At 39.3% G+C, this 24,023-nt stretch overlaps 1 protein-coding gene across 5 annotated transcripts in view; it reads right to left on the bottom strand.

Moving 5' to 3' along the window:
* The window catches only part of enah (ENAH actin regulator), a 138,320-nt gene that overhangs the window by 79,335 nt on the left and 34,962 nt on the right, over positions 1–24,023 (bottom strand). Inside the window, exon 1 of one of the 5 annotated variants that reach the window (XM_079831142.1) lies at positions 13,641–13,738. The exons of the other annotated variants lie outside the window; for them this stretch is intronic. Coding sequence (XP_079687268.1) covers positions 13,641–13,729 — 89 coding nt within the window. The 5' untranslated portion in view covers positions 13,730–13,738. Of the gene's footprint in view, positions 1–13,640; positions 13,739–24,023 lie in introns of those variants that run through there. 5 annotated transcript variants of the gene reach the window in all.

Below are 24,023 nucleotides of genomic sequence, written 5' to 3'. Positions count from 1 at the left end.
AAACAATCATGACAAAGCGCTCCTGAATATACATCGACAGACTGTTGAGTGTTTTGTTTTGCTTTTCCCTGAAATCAATCTGAGGACTGAGATGAGATCCCGGGATCATCCGCCTAGCAGATAAGGGCTAATCTAACAGGATTGTCCTCCGAGACCAATCCCTGCACTTTAATTAAAGAAGAAGCATGCGGGAGAGGGCCGAGCGGGCTCACCGGTGCTCCATGTCATATTACGGTGTAATTGATGGCAGACAGTCAGGGAGCAAATGCTTATTACAGGGCAACTGACCGAGGGGAGGGAGCCATGACACATACAAAAAAACAAAACAAAACAAAAAACCTCTTTCCACCCCCTTTCAAACCTCTTTCAGACTTTTATGACTTGAATAAAAAACATTTACATCCTGCATCATTAACCCAAGTGTTTTTTAGCATAGAAACAAAGGAACAACTCAAGCCAAAATTCATATCAGATCATATAAAATATGTTTGGTTTTGGTTTAAGTTGTATAGTGATTGTGCTGTATGGGCCACTTTTGTGATAATTGTACCCATTTTTGAACCATGAAAGCATGTAAAATGTATAAATAAATTACAATACTATGAGCAGTGTTGGGAGTAACATTACAAGTAATTTGAGTTACGTAATCAGATTACTTTTTTCAAGTAACTAGTAAAGTAACGCATTACTTTTAAATTTAAACAAAATATCAGAGTTGCTTTTTCAAATAAGTAATGCAAGTTGCTTAAATGTTTTTCCATTTATTGACAGACAGCTCTCCTGTCCCCATGTTGAGAGAAATTGCAGAGGCGTTGTGTGTGCTTTGTGAACATAATGGTTTTTGTAGTTTTAGAATAAATATGAGCCGGTATTTAGTCATCTCACAGATTCAATATTAATCCAAATGAATAAAAGCAGTGAAATGCATTAATGCAATCTCAGGCCCCATCCACACAGAGACACGTTTAGCTGTATACGTAAAAACATTTGTATCGTATCAGCGTTTCGTCCACACAGATCCAGCATTTTGGGAACCCTATTTTTTGAAAGCGACACCCTTGCGTTTTCGTGTGTACAGTCAATCTGTATATTTTGTGAAACGGTGATGTCATCACACCACGTCCCGCACGGTAAAGACTAGAAGGGATACAACAACAGGCATTGGGCATGCGCACACAGTGTTTCCCACACATAGACTAATTCGTGGCGGTGCGCCACAGAATCAACACCGGCCGCCACATATTGCGTGTCGTTATTCTTTTTTTTTTTTACCCTATTTAAAACACGCAGCGTATTCGTTCAGCTGCACTTTCTTTCCCTGCTCTCCCTCCGTCTCTCTGTCACTCACGCGCGTCTCTCGCTCTCAAACGCCAAACCTGCTTTTGTTATGAAGCAAAGTCTAAGCTTTTACATTGTTTAAAAGTTTTAATACGGAATTCAAACAATAAAGTAATATATAAATAATAATAATAATAATAATAATATATAAAATAAGGTATTTGCATCAAGTTTTGGTAAGCAGTATAGCATAGTGTGCATTGCTTATTACATCAACCACATTTACAGTCTCATTTTATTATGGAAAGTGATGGAGATGCAACATCGTAACATTAATGTTAATGTTTTTCTTGTATTTAGCCCTCAGATATTCCTCACTTATTGGTTACACTTGTACTCATTGGTGGTCAAATGTGACCATATACCTTAACTATTTTTCAATTAAATAAATGTTCTACATTTTAGTTTAATAATATTTATTGAATACTTTGAGGAGATCTTTTGGTACTAAATAGGCCTATTATTTGTGCAATAATTATGGCCCATTAATGGCCATTTAATGAATTAAATAAAAATAAATACTTCTAATATATTTTTTCTTATTCATATTACAATTAGTGTAGTAATTAATGTTAAAATGGAGAAATCCAATGCAAATTAGAGTCATTATGTGTCTGGAAAAATAATTAATTTCATTTTTAATGCCATGGTTTACCCACTATAGGTGTCTGTATGGCTCTTTAATCATTATACATGTATCTAGTCTAGTTGCTCAAAAAAAGTATTGCAGATCATAACTGCTTACTTATTTTTAGGTTTTGCATTTGAATACATTTAGACATGATCAAACACTAGATTTATTTAAATGTGAAATTTTAAAACATTAATAACTTGCATCCTAATATTTTTATTATACTTATACAAGCACACACACAAGTGAATATTAATGAATGTGAGCAAATATCATTTAAAATAGCTTGAAATAGTGCTAAAAAGGCAAACTTATTTTTCCTTATATGTACAGTAGGCTATATACACATATGAATTGATACTGAATCAAGATCGAAATAAATCGATATTTGTGCCAATCACCAACCCCAAATACCCCACCCTAATACCCGCCAAGCCCGCCGTCGCCGCCCGCCGTCGCCGCCCGCCCACCACCACAAATTTGTTTCTAATCTGTGGGAAACAATCAATACTGTGTCCTTTAATTACTTTATTTGCATTAATGTAAGGGTAGGTTTAGGGTTGGGGTAGGTGTAGGCATTTATAAAACAATCTGTTAAGTAGCAAATTTATGTATTGTTATTTTATCGTGAGATTTTGCCTCACTTCCGACCATTGCTGCCCCCCTTCTAGCCACAACTTCTCCGTTTTTGGTGTATTTCTGTGGCAGAATTACAGTGCCACATACTGGTCTGGCATGTATACTACATCGTTTTGAGTCGGTTTCAGTGATTTCGTGTGTACGCCGATATTTCTCGAGACGAGGAAAAAAAAAGATTGGATAGGGAAAGCTCTGGCTTCGTGTGGATGTGGTCTCAGAATATTACGCAAACTTGCAATAATTAAATATATTGAATTACACAAATATACTTTATGCATTTAATCTCACTTTATTAACCAATGTCTTTGCTGCTGACTTTCGATGATCCACTTCAACCATACTAAGCAAAAATGACTTTGTGTTTCACTTTTTCAAAATTTTTATTGCTGAATTAAGTGTGTTTTACTTTCTTCTCCTGCATCCTATTCTTCTTCAATCCAGAATGATTTCTGAATCTCTTCTGTACAGGCGTAAATTTGCAGTTCTTTAAGCCTGAGGCTTATTTATTCAACTTTTGGTGTGAAAGGGCCCTTACATTTGCCAAAATTAGAAACAATTGTTTTTTTTTTTTGTTACTAAAAAACAAACAAGCAAGCCCACTCAGGGGAGAAAATGAAACGCAAAAGTAATGTAACGCATTACTTTCCATAAAAAGTAACTAAGCACCACAATTAGTTACTTTTTTAGGGAGTAACGCAATATTGTAATGCATTACTTTTAAAAGTAACTTTCCTCAACACTGATTATAAGCAGAACTCTACTCAGCGGTCTGACTGTCCAGCTTCATCTGCACATCATAGACCTCAGCATCAAAAGCATCAGTATGAGGGTCAGGACAACAGTTGACAAGGACGAAGCAGGCCACACTGCTGGTATTTGCTGATCTCATGATACCTGGAAATGATGTTTCACTTTCACCCACACCTTGCTACAGTATGCAAATTAAATCTGTCACTTCAGCAGGCCTGGAGGACTGAATTTCTAACATGCAGTAGGATTACACACAAAGAACAGCGTCAGTCCACCGTTCATGTTGATATAGTTGTTCTGATTTGGCAATAAAATAATAACCTTTAAATAGATAATGTTTCCCTTCAATCTCATATCAGAGGTGCAAATAAATTCCGAGGAGAGACGCCGGCAAGCACATAGGTTCTGTGATGAAAGGAAAACAACGTGATGGAATAATGCACACAGCCAAAATTATGAGAGTGACGCAATCTATGCTCACATTTTCTCATCAATCGTAAGATTAACAAGCCATTTAGGGAACTGTCAAAATACAAACTCCCGCAATGCTGGAATTGGACGCAAATTAAAAAAAAAAGTTGTTTAATATAAATAAGCTAAACTACTGGTGTGTGGGTGATTATGCATTATGCAAAAAATATATATATTTGTCTTTCTTCAAGGCTCAAGTCAACAATGGTAATTATATTAATGTTAATTGGCAAATGACTTTCTGAATCTCTGTTGCATGTCAAGTGTTTGACATTTGGATCAAAGATGAACTGAAAAACTGTTTGGTTAAAGCTTAATGGAACCAATTTGGCTGTAAACAAGCACTATAGCAAAGTGTGATCAAAACCCCTAACATCCAAAGCACTGCAGCAATGCAATCAGGAAACATTTTCATTCCTTCATCGCTTTAACGTCTCAACAGCTAAGAAATACGACATCCGAGGGCTTCGTGCTGAGGCTGCAGTGACGCGGGAGCAAGCACTGCCTGCAAAATGCTCTGGGGAAGAGCATGGTAAACCAAGATCTGATTATGCAACTCAGCGCCCACAACATCAGGAGAAATAATCATCAACCTTCTACACAGCTCAAAGTAACGTCCTCGATGACAGCTCCATGGTCTTTACCCGTGTAACACACCCATTCACAAATAAACTAAGATGAAGGGATGCTTGTTGCAGCATGTGTGATAATGGCATTGCGCCTATAAACAAGGATACGAATTCTGCAAGCTGACAACACACCTAAAGAAAATACTGCAACATTGTGAAAATCAAAATTTTTTTATGTGCTTTTTATTTAGCCAAGTCATCAGACAAGTTTTACAAACTTTATTCAAATTTAATTAAGTCTGACTCAACAATATGCTTGCATCATCAAGTTTACAGAAGCCATTTTTATGCATTAAAAAGTGTTAATAAAAAGGCATCTAGGTAAATGTTGTTTAGGTGCATACTAGAAAAATAATATGCTGTATTAATTTAATAAAAACAGTGTGGGAAAACATGACATTAAACATTTTGGTAACACTTTATTTTAGGGTTCAATTCATGCGATTAACTAGTTTCTTATTAGCATGCATATTAATAGGATATTGGCTGTTTATTAGTACTTATAAAGCACATATTAATGCCTTGCCCTTATTCTACATCCCTTCCTACTCAATACCTAAACTTAAACGCTCCAAAAATCACCTTACTAACTATTAATAAGCAGTAAATTAGGAGTTTATCAAGGCAAAAGTCACAGTTAATAGTGAATATGTGTTCCCCATACTAAAGTGTTACCAACATTTTAAATTTATCTGGCAAAAATGTCTGTTGAAATTATAGCGCCACTGCTTTTATTTTTATGTTAAAGTATATAAAAAATAAAATTTCATCCATTTAGGAATTTCAAACCATGCATTATACAATTCACAAGTTACACTAGACTACTTGTGAATTATACATAGATCTTGATATTTGTGTCAATGTATGATGAACAAGCCCAGAAGGTTTGATATGAATCATGCATGTCACGAAGGCCAACTCAGACACGCTCACACTTTAACACTTAGTTTGTTTACACAGCTCAAATTGTCTAACACTATAACTCAAACAAGCTGCCATCTCTAAGCCACATCACAAATCCACTGAGACTCTAGCAAACACAAGGATTCAAATCTCCTCACAAGTCATGTGGACCCGCTGGCCTCAGGTCCATATCTACAGCAATCCTGCTCAGAGGCCAAGGGATTTCTGAGATCTCTTACAAAGAATATCAAAAAAGAAAGAACGAAATGCAGACAAAAAAGGAGACAAAGTCTCAGTCAAGGTTACCACCATAATATTACAATATAACCCTGTACTTTGTAAAGTTGTTTCAACTCCTCAAACTTCATGCAACACCAACAGAGAAAACCACAATGTGTTTCACACAATAAAGGAATAGAGATCTTGACAGACACAGCGACAGAGATCATGCTGGCAGGGAAATGTGCCCCTTAAACTTTCATAAGACCATGATGTAAGAGAAACAAAAGCCAAAATAGAAGGGATAAAATGTAGCCTTCTTTGATAGCCATATTTGTATATTCATATTTAGCAAAGTTAGCTCAGTGAGCCAATTCAGTTTAGAAAGAAGGATATGTTCATGGATGGCAGTAAAGGCTGGAAAAGCAAGAGAAACATTGGGTCGTCATCAGGTTTAGGACATCTGGAACATCTCTGGCCTTCTATGGTATAGCCCTTCTCTTTGGGCATGGACAAGTAGTCCGATTCACAAATGACTGTTATGAACTGATTCTTTTTGATGAATCACACAGCATTCCCAGAAACAAATGACTTTTATGAGCTGGTTCTTTTAACAGATTTTGAATCGGTCTGAAACACTGAAAGAAACCCAAATGAAATCAAAATAGAATCGGAAATTCAATCAAGAGTTTGTGAGTCAGAATTTAACATCTGTATAGATATCCTGCCTTAACCGGTTTTCCGAACAATCACCTCATCTGTCATTGGTCAGTTAAACGGGTGGTTCCACTCCAAACTCATGCCTTTGGTTGAGCCAATATGATCATGTTCAAGGATATTACCACCACGTGGTTTACTTGTACTTACTCTGCATATTAAAGCTGGGATACGAGAAAGCACTTAAACAAAATTACACACTTCAAGTTTAATAGCAAAATGGACCAAATAATCAATGGCAACATGAAGGGCTAAATATCTCATTTTAAACGAGTCTACAAATCCCTAAGAGGGCCATTGACTAAAATAACACTTCTGCTGCTTTTTACCTACTCAACTAGCCACAGGTGCGTGAGAAAGAGCAGACAGGAGCTATTTTAAACCATACTCCTGTAACAGAGATGGCTCAGGCTGAGAGCTGACTGCTCACAGGGAGCTCGAGGGTCCACGGCATGGTGTAGGCGTAGCAGGGAGCTGGAAATAGGCTCCAACTCCCACTGTGAGATGCATACCGTCTCACAGCCACAAGGTGAGATCAGCATACAGCGACAAATAACTGAAACCCTTATCACCGTCTGCAAAATGAGATCATGAACCTCACAGGATATACCTAAATACATACAACATATAAATAACATAATATAAGAACAGGCCTTCTTCAAAATTCTCCTTTTGTGGTCCATGGAAAAGATAGCATACAGGTTTTGAAACAATTGATTAAAGTGCCTTTTATGATTTTTCAAATATTCCTTTTCATGCAGTGTGTAATATAGCTGTTTGTGAATGTAAAAGGTCTGCAAAATTGTGCATTACAAATAAAGTTGGTCTACTAAAAGAAAGAATCGATTCTGAAGTGCCAAAATGAGCCGTCAATAATTCCAGTCTTACTTGCGTAACATTCATACGTAACAATGCAACACATGTGCATAATCTATAGTTTTTATTGGCTGCCCGAGAACAACATCTACTTTGACCCACCCTGAAACAATGTAGTTGGTTTGTGTTGTGTACATGTCATGAAGACGCTGTTTTCTGCACTGCCAAAGCAAATTCTCTTTGTAAACACTTCCAAAGGATGAGGATGGGAAGAGTCAGTGGTTAAAATTTCCACAGAGATACAACAACAGTATAAACTTTTGTTGTGCTCCCGTCATTTTACTGACGATTGCGTATCAAATCTCAACGGGGGATTTGCAAAGTGATCCATTAAAGATTGGACAGTACCCACTTTATTAGGACCAACTTGATTCTCTGAATCATACCCTGTACGTATGATTAATTATCCATGTATATATTTTCTACCGAGTGTTCAAAATGTATAGTTGTGTGTTATAGTAGGTCTCTGGCTAACCGGCTAACTCGCGTTATTACTGTCTTACTGAAATAGTTCTGCTAATCAGCTGTGGGCCACTATTACCTAAAATTGTCTCCATTAATGAAGATTGTTTGCCATTCCTACTACTTTGAGTAATGATAAAGGATGGAGTAATATTTTGGTTTACAAACTATAATGTTAGATCAGTCATTCGCATTAGTGCTCGGCTAACGTTTGCGCCATTATGCACCATTATAACCAGCGCTCTTCTCCACCCTCGACACCACAACTGAGGTGAGACCCTTGAGCAAGGCACTGAACCCCCAACTCCTACCCCCCGGGCGCCGCAGTATGGCTGCCACCTGCTCTGGGTGTGTGTTCACGATGTGTGTGTGCACTTGGATGGGTTAAACACAGAGCACAAATTCCTAGTATGGGTCACCATACTTGGCCACACTTGGCTTGTACATCAAACCGAGAAACGTCCTGCTCAAGTCGTCCTTGCGATGGAGGTTTGCATTTAATAACTAGCCAATGTTTCGTCAGAAGACTCGCGCTCAAATTTATTTGGTAAAATCAACTTTCATTGTTACTGTCTTTACGGTGTACAATGGGCCTTTCGTTTCCGACACACGCTGTAAGTGGTCAACCAATCACAACAGACTGGGCATCTGACCAATCAGAGCACAGTAGCTCTCGGAAAGGAGGGGCCTAGAGAAACCGAATCCTCAAACGAGTCGTTTTCAGACTCTTTGAGAAATGAGGTGATGTGCAATGTATCTTATGAGAAAATGAAAGTGTTTTTAACCTTTGATGCATGTAAACTAGGGCTGCAACGACGCGTCGACGTCATCAATGACGTCGACTACGAAAATACGTCGACGTGTGTGAAATGCGTCAACGGCACATTATTTACGTTCTAAAATAGAACAGAAGATCTAGAATAATGGCAGCTTCTGCTCCCGGGCATAGTGAAAATGATAATTTATCATATAAAGCCAGACCGCGACATTCAAAAGTGTGGGAGTACTTTAAACAGAAGCCGAATAAAACTGTGCTTTGTTCGCTCTTGTTCGCCGGTTTCACACTGCGCGCGGTGGCAGAGCAGGAGCTGTGCACGTGGAGAGCGAGAGCTTTCACACTGCCAGTCAGTGTTGCCAAGTCCTTGTTTTTCCCGCGGAATTGGGCTACTTCTACACTGTTGCCGCGGGCTGTGTCTCATGTCCGCGGGTTGAAGCGATCCCAATTATGTGATATTTATCCCCGGGAATGAGAATTTTAGCAGGCAGCCCTGCAAAAAACCCCCACATATTTAACACCCGAACGCGATGTTTAACGGAGAACCTCCCCGAAACGCGATTGGGCTTGTTTTGGGCTAGTTTTGAGTAACGAATGGGTGGGTTTTGTTGTGAAAACCTGGCAACCCTGCTGCCAGTGTTCGTCTCGAGCAGCTGAACCGTGGCGCTTTTATTTATTATGGGCTGTATATATGCCTCTAGCTTTAATCATTTAAATATGTCTTTGAAATTTGGGCAAAAACTTCTGGCAGCTTTAGTCGTTGTTTATGCATATGTATATCTTCAAAATAGACGACTAGTTATACATTAACACTATGCTGAAAGCTCCTGTATGTGAACCTTTTGCAGATAAATACAAGTGCATTTTCGTTTACTATTGACACAAATCAATAAGTAAATCATACTCAACTACTATAGTAAACAACTTTTCCTAATTAGGCCTACTCTGTATACATTTTATGATGAATAGTATCATTATACATGATGTTTAAAATGCTTCTTGTGTCCATATATTTCATTATAAAATGGCATTCTATGTACACTACCCTTCCTGAAATACAATTAATATTGTCATCATTCATTGATTTCATGTTAAAATAATATACAAATTCACTACCCTCTTTAAAATACAATAATCAGTAAAAAAGAATCATAAAATTAATCCGGAAAAATAATCGTTTGATTAGTCGAAAAAATAATCGTTAGATTAGTCGACAGAAAAAAATAATCGTTAGTTGCAGCTCTAATGTAAACCTTATGTAGAAGACCTGCAAAACAAAACGAGAAACCTTTAAAATAACATAATGGGGAAGTTTAAATAATTTTAGTTTTGAGGGTGAACCCCAGCATGAGCAAACGTTTTTCATGAGCAGTCAGGCTAGGTGAGGAATTTCTGAATTGTGCTCTTCCTATATGACGATATAGGAGGCGTTTGGAAGGGGAGGATGTCAAACTCGCTATAAGCAGCAGCATGTCAACCAATTCAGCCCTTGTATCTGTTTTCCTGTGCATTTCATTTCCTCCATTTTGAGGAGGATACTATCCGTGATACAATCTTCATGCCAATTCAAAAGATTTCAGACGTAGTGATCACACGCTAGTGTCGAGAGAGACATCCTCATAAGTCACAATCCCTCGTTGGTGTTTTTGCTCTCTTTTGGTCTTTTTATAGACTGAGGAATTAAAGCCATCACCTTAGCAACACTGTGTACGTGGGTGGGTTTTATGTGTAGCTCCTACATAATACTGGAAAAAAAAGTCTGTATGAAAGGGGGGGGGGGCAAAGCCATTCAGGCTTCTCTTTCGCTTGCCTTTTGTTTTGCTCTATAGCACAATCTCTGAGTGAATGATCAGCCCTAAATACAGTTAACTGGTCTGTCCCCCAGTCTATCCAGAGTTATATGAAAATATTAGATGGAGTGGACGTTAATACTCTCAGACTGGTGTTCATTGTTCACCCTTACTATGATCCTTTGCAGCTAATGACAGTGACTGCTTCCTTCCTCAGTCGAGATGGAGAGTCCCTGAGCTGCCAACACCTCACCTCCTCCACAGAAACTGCAAAAACTGGCTTAAAAATACACTCCACTCACAAACCATGAGTCACGCAGAACACCCGTTTCGGTAGATGCCAGTGCAGATTCATTCATGCCATGCTTTGCAGGACAATGGGAGACATCATCACTGTATAAACAGCCCTGGTGACATCCTCTGCATGGGCAGCTATTTGTGAGAAGAGTCTGCTTTTAAGCCACTGGCAAGGGGACAAGAACACACTTAAAAAGGGCAGGAACCAATGCGAGCAGAGTGCTGCTAATATAGTTTTAATTCACTGATTTTTGAGAACGCACACAAAAACGGGCTATTTGAAATCTGGAGAAAAAAAACTTCGCACCACCAGAAACAAAAATGTGCCAAACATTTATTAATTATATAGACAACTGTAGCATGAACTTTAGTGAATCAATTGAGATTTCATCTTTTTGTCTGGACATCATAGTAGGGGTGGGCGATAAGACCAAAACCTTCTATCACGACAGGAGTGATTTTATTCTATACTGTGTGAATTAAGTAACATTATTAAAGTTACAAAAGTGATTCAGTCAAGAGCCGTAAGAGATTTTATTTGCGCTGTTGTTTGATTAACAGTAATGACACAGATGTCAGCAGGTTTATTAGGCTGCTGTCACTTTAAGAGCAAATGCACGGATCCAATATACTGTTACCATGCGTTTCTTTCTCAACTGTTTACATTCACTTAAGACATAAATGACTGTTAAATGACTGCGTTTACGAGGATACTTGCAAAGATGGGCATTTTTACACACAAGTATGTGTATTTAACCGTTCAAAGGCCAATTACACAGCAAATACAAGTACTCACACACCATATGGGCAGCGGCTTTATGTGCGCGCGTCTCTCGGGACAGCCCTCAAGCCTAGTTTATACCTGGTATTTAGATACGTTTTGGTCATTTGGATGACAAGTAGACAAGGGAAACGTATGCGCGTTTACACCTGGTATTTTAATCTGTCTCTTTTGTTAACTTTCAACCACTTCTGACCCGATTTCTTCAAGGGGAGGGTTTTATGGGCAGGTAAACGCATGGGTTTTTTCAGATCGTCAAAGTGGCCAAAAGTCATTCATTTTCAATGTGAGCCAGCAGCAAACTCCGGCGAGCAGCAGCGCAGTGAGTCTTGGACGATTTGGCTGTCGAGGGGAGTTGAAATCAGGTCAACTTTATGGTAATGAGCTATGACGCAGTCTGGTCGGCAACTAATCAGAATGTAGAAGTCCTCCGCTTGAGGATTCCAGAGCACGCAGTCCTGTAAACTTTGGTTCCTACCACATTCGCTCCCAAACAAAAGGTAGGAGAGGTTGATCATTGCTGTGGCGGGTTTGATAAGAAGGCTCACAACACTATTTATAGGCAACATTTTGGCGTTAGAACGCTTGTTTTCAGCGGGAATGCAATCAATTTGCTCAAAACAACGCCGATTTGACCAATTGCATTAAGGCTACACTTCAACCAGGACAGTTCTTGTTATGTAGGCTGCACACAAATTAATGTTAATGTTAATTAAAGACCAAGGCTAGTAAACGTCTCCTGTAAACTGCATGTTGAAATTAGACTAGCACTTAACCATGAACACAAAAGCCACACCACACAAATGACTTCTAATTGGTTTATTTCGTTAGCAAACATGTAACTATAATTGTTCTATAACTATAAAAAGGTCGAAGAAAACCTTGTCATTGCGGAAAATTAGTGTTTTGAATGTTTTGGTGAACTGAGGATGTAATACTTTTTAGACCACAAAACACTTCAGAAGATGTCTTTTCTAACCGATTTACAACATGCCGATATCTATTGCAGCACAAATGTATGCCTTTTTCCTTTAGGCGTCCTTGTTTGACTGGCCACTGAAAAACAGCAGCAAAATACTGCTATCCTAAATACATTTTCTCTTTGACAGCTGCCATCTGTCATCTTTATCTAAGCAGTGTGTCGGGTATAATCCACAGTTTGATATGTAGGAAATTCAAGATGTTCATGGTTGTGTAGTAAAGCCAAACGGATGGCATTATGAAGTCTAAGAGATATTACTTCCCTCTTTTTAATCACGAGGAACTTTTACAATAGGTTTCCACTTACAACTGGAACTCAAGCTAACAATAATTACTGTGACCTTTGAAAGCATCATGGAAACCACAAGACATATTTTAGATATTTATCTAATAAAAAATGTGGATGGTAAAAATATTGACTATATATAAATGCATTTAAAGTGGAGTAAATGTTTCCAAAGCAAAATAGTATTTACCAAAAAAATCAATAGAAATCTTGAGGAAAAAGTACTCGGCTCATAAAACAGGACCAGCACTACTGGTTTTCCTTTGCATAGTATCGCAAAACATAAACCTTAGCAAAACAAAGAATTTCTAAGAATCTTCTCATTCCAGAGAAAGCTACCACCAACACCTTACATTCAGAATGACCCGAGGCGCTCCAAAAAAGCCGGTTCACACTGTGTTTGCATACACCAAGGCAATTTATTTTTTAACAAAGTGGCAGGTGAGTGCTGACAGCGACCTGTTTTGCCTCCACTGAGCTACCCATTCACACCCAAAGAGCGCACAGCGACTTCTCACACCAAACCTTTTGCATGCATGGAGGTTTCCCTTAAGAACGTCATAAGTGATACTTAGTCATGGCAGCATGGTTTATAAACTACATGGGGAAACACCTTTCCTCCAAAGACTTTTAAGCACTTATTGGCAGTGAGCAAATTTGGTTGGGACCCCTTGACAGTAAAACGAGGACAAAAACTAACTTTGATTTGGACTGCAGGGCAATATTTGTGCGATGGGATAAACTAGCCATGAATGTTTGATGAGTGAATTTGCAGTGCACAAATGTTGGTAGCCTGCCACTGGTTTTATAGGCCAATTTGTGCATCTCCCATCCATTCCACAGGGAGCTATTAGAGCAAATGAAACCGTAATCTTACTGAAAACAGTTTCCACCACACTTCCTAAAGCAGCTCACATCCTCCGTAATTACAATAGAGCACTGCTTTATTAAACCCATAATCCCAGAGAGCCAACGATGGAGCAGAAATTAACCCAACGTGAACCTAAACATGCATTTCAACAATGTCTTTGAGGTACATTAGGAGGCAACAGTTGCACAGGAAAACAAACCCATGAAGCCTGGGTGTGTACGTACCGGTGGGCTTCCATTTTCGAAGACAGGGAGCATCTTTCATTCAGGATGAAGCCGGACACCTTGCATTGTGCTGCAGACTGGAGCTGCATGGCTTCCCCCGGCTCCGACGCTGCGGATTCGATCCCGATCACACTCGCCTATTCATCGCGTTCCCTCTATTCTGAATGCATCGGTGATTCATTATTTAGAGATGGGCGCAAGTCAGCGGCGCTTCTCCATGCTGCTCGCGTACACAATCCCGCTTTTCACAGTGCTGGACGGTAACCTGGCAACAGGCATTTGAGTGCTCACAGTTGTTAAAGGAGATCACGTTTGGGAAGATGAAATTGCTACGCTGTGTTAATACTGCTCAACTGAGCAGGCTTTTTCCCGCCCTGCCTCTCTCTCTCTTTCTCTCTCCCTCGCTCTGGTCTTTCCTACCCCCACCCTCCTCTCTTTATTCTGTGCTGCTCTGTTTCAATAGTGATTTATCTTTACTGGCTAAGCTTTGTTTTGAAGCAGCATGTGCACGCGGTCATCTGTGCAGAATGAGGTAAACATTACCTCAAACGCATTATTTCAAACGCAAAACACTGATATTTAAAGATTGAGACTGAGAGGTAGCTTTGCCACCAAAAAGAAGGAAACCTTAAGTGACCTCTCAGGTCACAAACTATTTTAAGCATATGTAAATGTGAGTGTTTAGCGTTTACGCTGGGTTGACAGTACTCAAGGGGGCGCTAGAGTTGCCATTAGATCTTGGTGTCATTAAACCATGGCTTAATCCGAAATCGCCCCCCTAAACCCTCAAATAGGGCACTATTTGAGAAGACAGCCATTTGTAGTGGAGTCCGAAATCATAGTGGACATTATTGAGTGCACTCATTCAATCCCACATTGCACCGCCAATGTACACTCAACGGCTGTCCGACTTCACACACTCGTATTCATTCACTCCTTCAAGCAAACTATATTAGTGGACTAACGTAGGGAATAGTGAATGAGGGTTTAGGGGGCGATTTCGGATTCAGCCCAGATGTGTTAGTATTCAGGTAAGTTACTATATTGCACTAGCGTAGCTACGCCAGATTGACAGCTTGCATATCTCCTGTCAGATCCAGGGAAAAGGGAAATATATATTTTTTTTTTTAGGTGGGGTAAGTACTTTCTGGTAACCGATGTTGATTTCAAATCACCACAACAAACACGCCCCTATTTTGATAGCTCCACCCCACACATACGTAACCCAGGCAGCGGATATGGCGGAATCTGCTGTGCCAGCCGGCCGAGGGTATGATGTCATCAATAAGTGAAAGCAATGTGTGTTACTATGGTAATCCAGGTCGAATGTTCAGTGAAAAAGTCATCCCTTACATCCCAAAAACACAAACACAGTTCTCATGAACAACTCGATAGCACGAGCACGACAGTCCAACTACCGAACATATTACAATTATGACAAGATTAGAGGGTTATAGCGATCACGAAAAGAGGAACCAAAGGAAACAAACATATATTAGGAGTGTATTATCTTCCTTTTCGGACACACTTTGGGAGCTGACGCTTGAAACAGACAGTGGAGGAGGTTTAGACGCTTATACCCGCCAACTCTGATTTGTTTAGAACAGACATCACCCATACGAGTTAAGCTATGGGTAGGTTTTTAGTCTGGCCCGCAGTGGCATGAATATGCAATATTTGCATGTACTATTTGTGAGCAAGTAGTTTTCTGAAGTGTACATAAGTCACATGTACTGTATTAACAATGGCAGGTTGTTGATACAGGACTCAGACATTGTGATTTCTCTTCGCGATATAGTTATCAGGAATCGGGTTGGATCTCTCTCCTGCTTTGTTTTTGTTTTAAATTGTTTCACGTTGCAGCCTCTCACACTTGATCACACTTGATCGCACGGAGCTTAGAGCTTACAGGTGAAGCATTTTGTGTCTGTGTCACTAGTAGGACCTAGCAGAATTAAAAAAATTGCCTAGGGCTGGGCGATATGGCCAAAGATATTAAATCAAAACAATTTCAAAACCACAATATTCATTTCATACCATTAATGGCAAAGGAAAAGCATTCCACATGTTTGTTAGACCTCAATAATGAATGTAAACAACTCTGGATTCTGTTCTATGATTAAATACAGATTTTTTTTTATTAGTTATCAATATCATTAGTAGTAGTAGTAGTAGTAGTAGTAGTAGTAGTAGTAGTAGTAGTAGAAGTACTATTACTACTACTACTTTGAGAAGTACATCTTGCTATACAATAGAATACAGTTTTGTCAATTTGAAGTTAAACAGAACTTTAATTTTGACGGAAATATCCGGCTTTCCGGGTTTTCACTATTATACGGTAGGGGGCACTATGACACATCTTCTGAAAGAGTACAGAATCTCCTGATCAAAACAGAGGTGAAAAATAAGCAGAAACAAGCGATAGCATGTGTAAGCAGATGCGTATGATAAATAACGTGGTCATCAACATTAAACAGCATAAAAATCAAAACTATCAAATGTTATGTTACAGAATGAAATGTCGACCCAGGACGAGGTCTAGGACTGTGCAACCTTAGGGGGTGTTGATGGACTCTACTCTATCTGTGTTTTTATTATCGTTCTAAATCCAACCTGGATGTAGTCTTTGACAATAATGCGATTTTTCATTTTTTTGCTCTAAATGTTGCTTTTTATAAAACTTACCCAAATTCAATTGTCGATAAAAAAGAATGCTTTAAGGTTTCTTTGTTTAAAAGCAGAGGCCCAGTTTTTTCTTTTGATATATTGCATGTTCAGATATTCATACAACATAATATTCAGAAAATGTTGTGAAATATTATCAAAAATGCTGCTGGTGGTTGGCAACTTTTAAAAAAAAAATGCTGGCGGGGAAAGAGTTAATCTTGGCATGAAGACCTTTGAGTTTTTACCCCATGCATCTGATCATCTTAAATGTAGGTCAAATATAAAATATTACTATAATGAGGATCTATAGTAATCGTTCAACCTTAGCTCCGGCATTATAGTAGTTTATCAAAAAAAAAAAACACCAAACACAGAAAAAGACGGTTTATGCTAATATGAAATATAGCAACCCTGATCTGATACCCTTTGTAACGCACTCAGTAGAGAAAAAGACAATACACCACTAAAGATGTACTATGGTATAAAACATTTACAGTGGTACAATATATAATCCCTTTAAATTGAAACATTTTTTGTAAGGTACTGAATCTTCAAAAACCAGGGAATGATTTGACCAGCACACTGAATTCAACTTTGTTCCAACTGCTGAAGCCTGGAGGCCAAAAAATGAGCAAATCAATCTACACAAAATTGCTGTGCGCTACCCCGTTCTCAAATTGGAACAGCTCAACATGATACAGAGCTGAAGAGAGCAATAAAGTCAAATTATTTACTTATTTAAAGCATGATCTCGGAGCTGTAAAACAGGGAAACATGTGACAGATGCATTCTGGTGTCATGTGGTTTGGTGCATGGCACAGATCCTGTGGTTTGCGATTGTCTGGCTTGTCTCCACAGGAACAGATGGGTGTGAGTGACAGGTCAGGTGCAAAAGAAGGGCCTTGTCATTTTTAAGGGTGGGGTTTACCGCAGACGCCTGATCATAATGCACGGTCACGCTCCAAGCGTCCAGTCTGTAAACTCTGCAATTAATCACTCAGGCGCTGACGGGGGCAGGACCGGTCAAGGACCCATCCAAATCAACAATCACTGACAGGGACGGGTTGACAGCAAGAGCAATCAATATGACTTTGGTGCTTCTCAATAGGGCAGTCAAGATACCAAACTTTTAGTAGTCAATACCAGTGAAATTTCATACCAATTGCCACAGCAAATATGCTAATACATAATACTAATGCAATATTTATTAATAATAATAATAATAATAATAATAATAATAATAATAGACTCTAAAAAATGCTTTGGGTTTGCAATTGGTTGTTTTAACCCAGCGATTGGGTTGTTTTAAGTAAACATTTAACCCAACCGCTGGGTTAAAACGACCCATTCACTGGGTTAAAACAACCCAATTGCTGGGTTAGTCCATTTTCAACACAACTTGTTTTTAACCCAGCATTTTTTGGAGTGTACAATTTGGTTTTTAATTCACCTTTTAGTGCTTAATACTGTTTTGTACATACACAGTTAAGTAATTAGTAATAACCACATTCTACAACTGAATTAACTCAGATAGTTATTCAGTTTAATTCAGATAGTTCCAACATTTACAAAATTTCTATGCAGTATATACAGAGTGCAGTATATACAGAGTGTGCAAGAAAATCACAGGGAAAGAGGTACAAGCCTTTACTCATCTGCGTTGCCAGATCTTGCTAAAAAAAAGGCGAACAATAACAAGCCCATAATAAACCAAAATAAATCAAAATGCGTGGGTGTGTTCACACATGTAGTTCGGTTTGATTGGTTCATTTGGTCTTGACCAAAAAAAAATAATAAAACCACAACATTTAGTATAGTTGGGCTGCACAATGAATTGAATTTGTAATCGTATGTGTGTAATTTGTAATTGTATGAGTGTTTTCAGCTAGTTTTGATATAACAATATGGCATGCAGTCGCTTCAAACAATGGCATAAAAGCTATTCAAAACATCATTCAATGTAAATTGTGATTAATAATCGCAATTACAATTTCAATAATCCCAGAGTCCTAGTCCGCTTAGCGTTCGCAGTGGCATTTTAAAGGGGTGATGAACTGAGAAATCAACTTTCCCTTGAGCCTTTGGGCCTTGAGCCTTTGATATATAAAAGTTCATCGTGATATAAGAATATCCTGTAAGTTTCAGAGCTGAAAACTTCCTTGTTAGTCAAAAAAAAAGCTTTTATTGACACCAGGCCCAGCAAACGATCGATCTCAGAATATGTCGACCATTGACGTCAAAGAATGCAGAAACGCTGCCTCAACAGAAGAAGAAAAACGCCTGCTTCTGTAGCCCCGCCCACCGACTCGTGGAGCTAAACGGATCGCGCTTGTGAGTAGGGATGTTAACCGATGACCGGTTGACCGATGGTTGACCGTATCAACGTTAACCGATCAAAGTTGTCGTAAAAAAAAAAAAAAGTGATCTCTAAATTAGGCTATTATAGACGTGGACTAAACGCTACTACAGTTAGCCATCTCATTCCAAAATCTTTTTGTGTGAAGTGAACAAATCCCTCACACTAAATTTTTCATAACTCGACTGCTTGTACTTAATAAACCAATAAAAACATTTGGCGCGAGGTCCCAGCGTTTGGGTTTCCGCGCTCACAAGGTTTGCGGTTAGAGCCAGGGCAAACGACAGTATGAACCGTGCAAAGAAAAGTAGTGTGTGGGACCATTTCACCAAAAAGAACGACACAGATGTAAGTTGCAACTTGTGTGATACAGTGCTTAATTAGAAGGCACACAGTGAGTTAGACCTGACTTGGCCGGTGCGTCTTTTACGCATTCTGAAGGTGCCTGTTTTATCCATTGGTTTTATCGTGTTGCAGTCTATTAGACAACATTCCGCATAAGATGGGCTTACATTTGGAAATATATTACATCTACATTTCAGTGGTAACACATAAGGTGTTGATCATCATCTTTCTTTATTATTGTTAGCACTACCTCGAACTAAAGCGGCGTCTCTTCGGAGCTGTCATTTTCTTAAATGAGCCGCGGCAATGTTTCAAATAAGCTTCAAAAGCTAGACAAATGCCTTTATTTTCAACGCGATCACCTTGTACCCAAACCATTTCGAAACAAAGGAGCCATTTGTCCTCCGATTACAAACAAGCTCCTCGGCGCCGCGTTTGCAGGACTCATGTTTCGCGCTGTAGGGGATTTTAAAAAAGTGACGTGAGTGGAAGGCAGGCGGCGACGCCGGGACAGTGTGTGTGTGTGAGAGCGGGAGGCAGAGCGGCAGAGAGATGCGACAGAGTTGCGAAATTGCAGGCGCAGCTTGCGGCTGTTATTTCAAATAGCGCAGCATATTTTAAACTAATCGGTTAACCGGTTTCAACCGGCTAATGAGGCTCGGTGGTCGGTCAAGAAAATGTTTAGTTTTCGCCATCCCTACTTGCGAGCAATAAACATGCCGAAGATGGCAAGATATTGCGCTGTGCCTGGTTGTGGAAGAACATAGTCACTGCATAAGCTTCCTTCAGATTTTTATATTGGAAATGTGTGGATGAACTTTATTTTTTATGAATATCCAGCTCACGTGGGGAAGACATTGCACATATCGTCGCTGCCCGATGAAACTCACGTATGTCCAAAACGGTTACTTTTCAGGAAGTGAAAAAAACACCGTATTTCAAAAGCAGTTGAACGTAGCGTTGTCATACTTGGTACGGCATCTTTACATGTAACCATATTCTTGCCAGTGTAATGATATAATCCACATTTGACCAAAATTTTGTTTAAATGGTGAGTGAGGCATGTTCTAGTGACTATCATGACAGTAGCATTACAGGCTATAATTTGATCAGTTTGACTAAGAAAAAAAAAGTTTGAATCTTTTCAATCAGACCGAGTTTATTTACATACTAGCAAGCAAACTAATCTGTGAAGAACTAGATTAGAACTAAACTGTGGGGAGCTTCAATGTCGTACTTTCGGCTATCCAGTGCTGAGCTTCGATGAAACTTCACAAGACCGGCGAGATGCTTCCACAGGGCGGGAGATACGCGGCGTGATTGACAGCTTTGACACCGAATGGATATACGTGAAAATCAGATGACATGATTTCACAACTTTTCATTGGCCATTTAGATATGTGAAGCATACTGTATACGGAAATTAACCTGGACATTCAATCCGTCGAAAAATCTCAAAATCGGCAAAATGGACATACGTGGTTTTCATCGGACAGCGACGATATGTTCATTTAACCACGGATTTGTAAACAAGAGACTGGATTTGCACATGTCTAACTAAACATAACTTACCACTGTCACAGGGCTCGCAAAGCCCAATGTCCCGGGGATGTGCGTTGTTCACTCTCTTGACTTGATATTTGAAGGAAAAATACAAAATTAGCGGATGTTTTTGCTGTCAGCAATGTACTTGGCGCATGTGTGTGTGTGTGTTAGTGATGCATGGTTCGCGCTTATATCCACCGATCGGGCGGGCCAAGTAATGTAAAATAACATTCATATTAATCGCTGGTGGATGCGCGATAAATCATTGTGTTTGTTTGATAAAGACATTTTGCGAGCCCTGAGGGACGAATCATTCCGGTTGCCACTTTCAAAACAATGCCTCATGTGTACTCACCGGGGAGTCGAAGCTCATTAAATATGCATGTCATAAAATGTGTAAAGGAGTCAAAACAGCGGAAGGAATCCCTCCGTCACACAGAAACAAAGATCTGCTGTGAGGAGACGTCGTTCTGATGCCTGAACCGAACTGCGATGGCAACATCGCAACAAAGATGAGAAAAAACAGGTATGCTTGTGCATTCTGTCCTTTTTAAAGGGTTGCATCTTGAGACATCATGTCCTGTTTTTGGTTCGTTTACATTTGGTTCATATACCATCGAACCGCATCAGAGTTTGCTTGGAAGCGGACCAAGACCCAAGATCCTCGTTTGGTGCGCACCAGGGTCCGGATGGCAGTGTTCACACTTCACAATGAACCACACTAACAGAGCAAATCGCACCAGGGTTTGTTTTAATCGAACCTAACATGCCAAGTGTGAACACACCCTTATTGACAATAAGACCAAAAGATTGGGACCAGCAGCACTTGCCCACTTTATTGACTTGAATACTTTATGAGCCAAGCCCAAACAACAAGGCCAAACATGCTTATAATCAATAGACACGGCAACACTGCAATAGAGTGCTCTGTAAAGCAGCCTTACAAACAAAAGAAAATGGTGGCTTAAAATTGCAGAACATTGGTCACTGTAATATTACCTTGGTCAAAAAAATTGTTGGATTGGATTTAACACTTGCCGGAAGCAGAAAATGTGCACTCGTTTCCTTGTTTTTAATTTCATTGATGGAAAACGCACAACTATTTTCAGACCGCCGGGTGTTAAATCGCACTCCAGAAAATGTGCAAGTCAAGCAAAAGCAACAGACTCACGTTTTTAGAGTAGCGCAAATACACAGGAATCAATTAGCCACTCTGGATCTGAGAGCAGAATGCTAATACGCTACGGACTTCAACAGCAAACGCACACCTTTCGAATCGCATGTTGACTGCAGTTGGCGTGCAACATCCCAGACTTGTCAGGAACTGAGAGAGCCACCTGGAAGCACCAGGTTCCCGTGAGTGGGCGGCGCAGTCGGGTCAGGCTGAGAGTGTGAAACCTTGAGCCCGGCATCGGCGGAACACATGGTGCATGGGAGGATGCATGCAACACCTCTGCTTATAAACCACATGTCCACAGGAGGCCTGGCACCGCCGTTTCAAGCTTTATGCCTCTGCAGGCGGTGGCAACACCACCATAGAGCCAGTCTGGGCTTGTCCCTTTCTATAAAACCAGTATTCCACAAGAATACAAGTCACTATAGGAGTGTCTTCCTTTCTCTATAGAAAGTCACAGTGGTTAATCAGAACTGCTAAATATGGCTATTAAAAAAGTCCAAAATAATGTGTTCCTTTTATCTGAAAATATGAGAACCCACAATCATGTCTATAAATTACATACTGCTATACTAAGATTGGGGTAAATATTTGCTCTGACAAATTACTAGATTCTAGGGTTGCATGATTAATCACATTTTAATTGTGATAATATCGGCTTCTATCCATTAATTACAAATAATTGTCACGATATGGGCCCACGGTTATTTGTCCTGAAAATGATTTGACAGTTTGACATTTCCGTTATCTTGCATTGGTAACGAGCCTCCACTATCTTTCCTGCTTGGGGTAGCCAGATATCAAGAGCATAAATCCTCCAAAAGGGTTATCTCACCCAAAAATGGAAGTTCCGTCTTTAATTACTCATTCCACGCCAGTAAGTGTAAATATAATTTACCACTTTATTTATGAAAATATTGACCTGCAAGCCAGTAGGGGAAAGAACCATGTGTTGACTCAAACCACGACGCATGCGTGTTGTGTTGACTCAAGACCAGAAGTTATTCCGGGAATGCGGTTTGGATAATATTATTTTTGTAATTAGAGAGGTCAATTATGTTTTTTGCGCAAACAAAGCACTCGAGACGCTTCATAAAATTGAGGTTAAACCACTGGAGTCACATGGAATTCTTTAATGATATCTTTCCTATCGTTCTGGACCTTGAATGTGCAAATTGCAACTGTATTGCAACAGAAAGCTCTCGGATTTCATCAAAAATGACTTAATTTGTGTTCAGAAGATGAACAAATGTTTTATGGGGTGTGGAACAACATGAGGGTGAGAAATGACAGAATAAAAATTTTGGGGTGAATTAACGCTTTAAGGATACGTTTTCTGTCCAGTGTTGCACTTAATCTTCCCAACCTGGCAACCATACGCACGCGCTCTGCTTTCTCTCTGGGCTGCAAGAAAAGCGCTGGCGATCTGACAACACCGACAAACATGTAGGCCTATGTTGAAATTTAGCAATGTCCATTTTGAAATTCTGCTCAAATTAAAACATACAGCCCTTCTATGTTCCTTCACGAGGCCGCATCTGCGATTTGCTGTTACTAAATCTGCGAGTGAAGCATCTCTGTGACAAACTGTAATAAATCCCAACATGAAACGATTGGTGAATAAATGCACTTATGCAACTTCTGTGCTACAATAGAAAATAAAAAATTAAAGTATTAAGATTAGGAGCCACCATTTTTGTATTGATTTTCCATTTGATGAAACTATCGAAGTCCATGCGCCACCTACAGGCCTATTAGGTGAAAGATTTAATGATTATCATGCAGCTTTACTAGATTGTATTATTAGCATTTACAAAATTACCAAGCACCATGAAATCTGAAACTTGGTCAACTTGATTTGATTCAAATCAATAGTTTTAGTGAAAATTCATAATATTATGCCAATAAAAAATTAATAATAAAAGTACAATTTCACAATCAAAAATACAATAAATATAATTAACATACTTCGGCTATTAAATGTAGAAATCATAATCAAATATATTAAATCGTATTTAATTTTTAGCAGATGCATTATGAATCAATGTATTTTTACACCTATAATTGTGAGCTGCTCAAAGCTGAAATGCAAAACCATGGGAATGACTATACCTTTATATATGCAAGAACTCTATCCTGCCCCTAGCAACAACCTCCCAGCACGCTGCTATATTCTAATATATGTGACAGCAGACAGACAGACAGACTGACTGCTAGGGTCTGGCTCCAAGCAGGATACAAAACAAAACTCAAACCATCTCAATGTCACATGAAAAACGAAATGCTTCAATAGGTA

Source organism: Gobio gobio (genome assembly GCF_949357685.1).
Source record: "Gobio gobio genome assembly, chromosome: 12".
NCBI lineage: Eukaryota > Metazoa > Chordata > Actinopteri > Cypriniformes > Gobionidae > Gobio > Gobio gobio.
The sequence above is the reverse complement of the archived record's forward strand: the minus strand, read 5'-3'. Positions and strand labels throughout refer to the sequence as shown.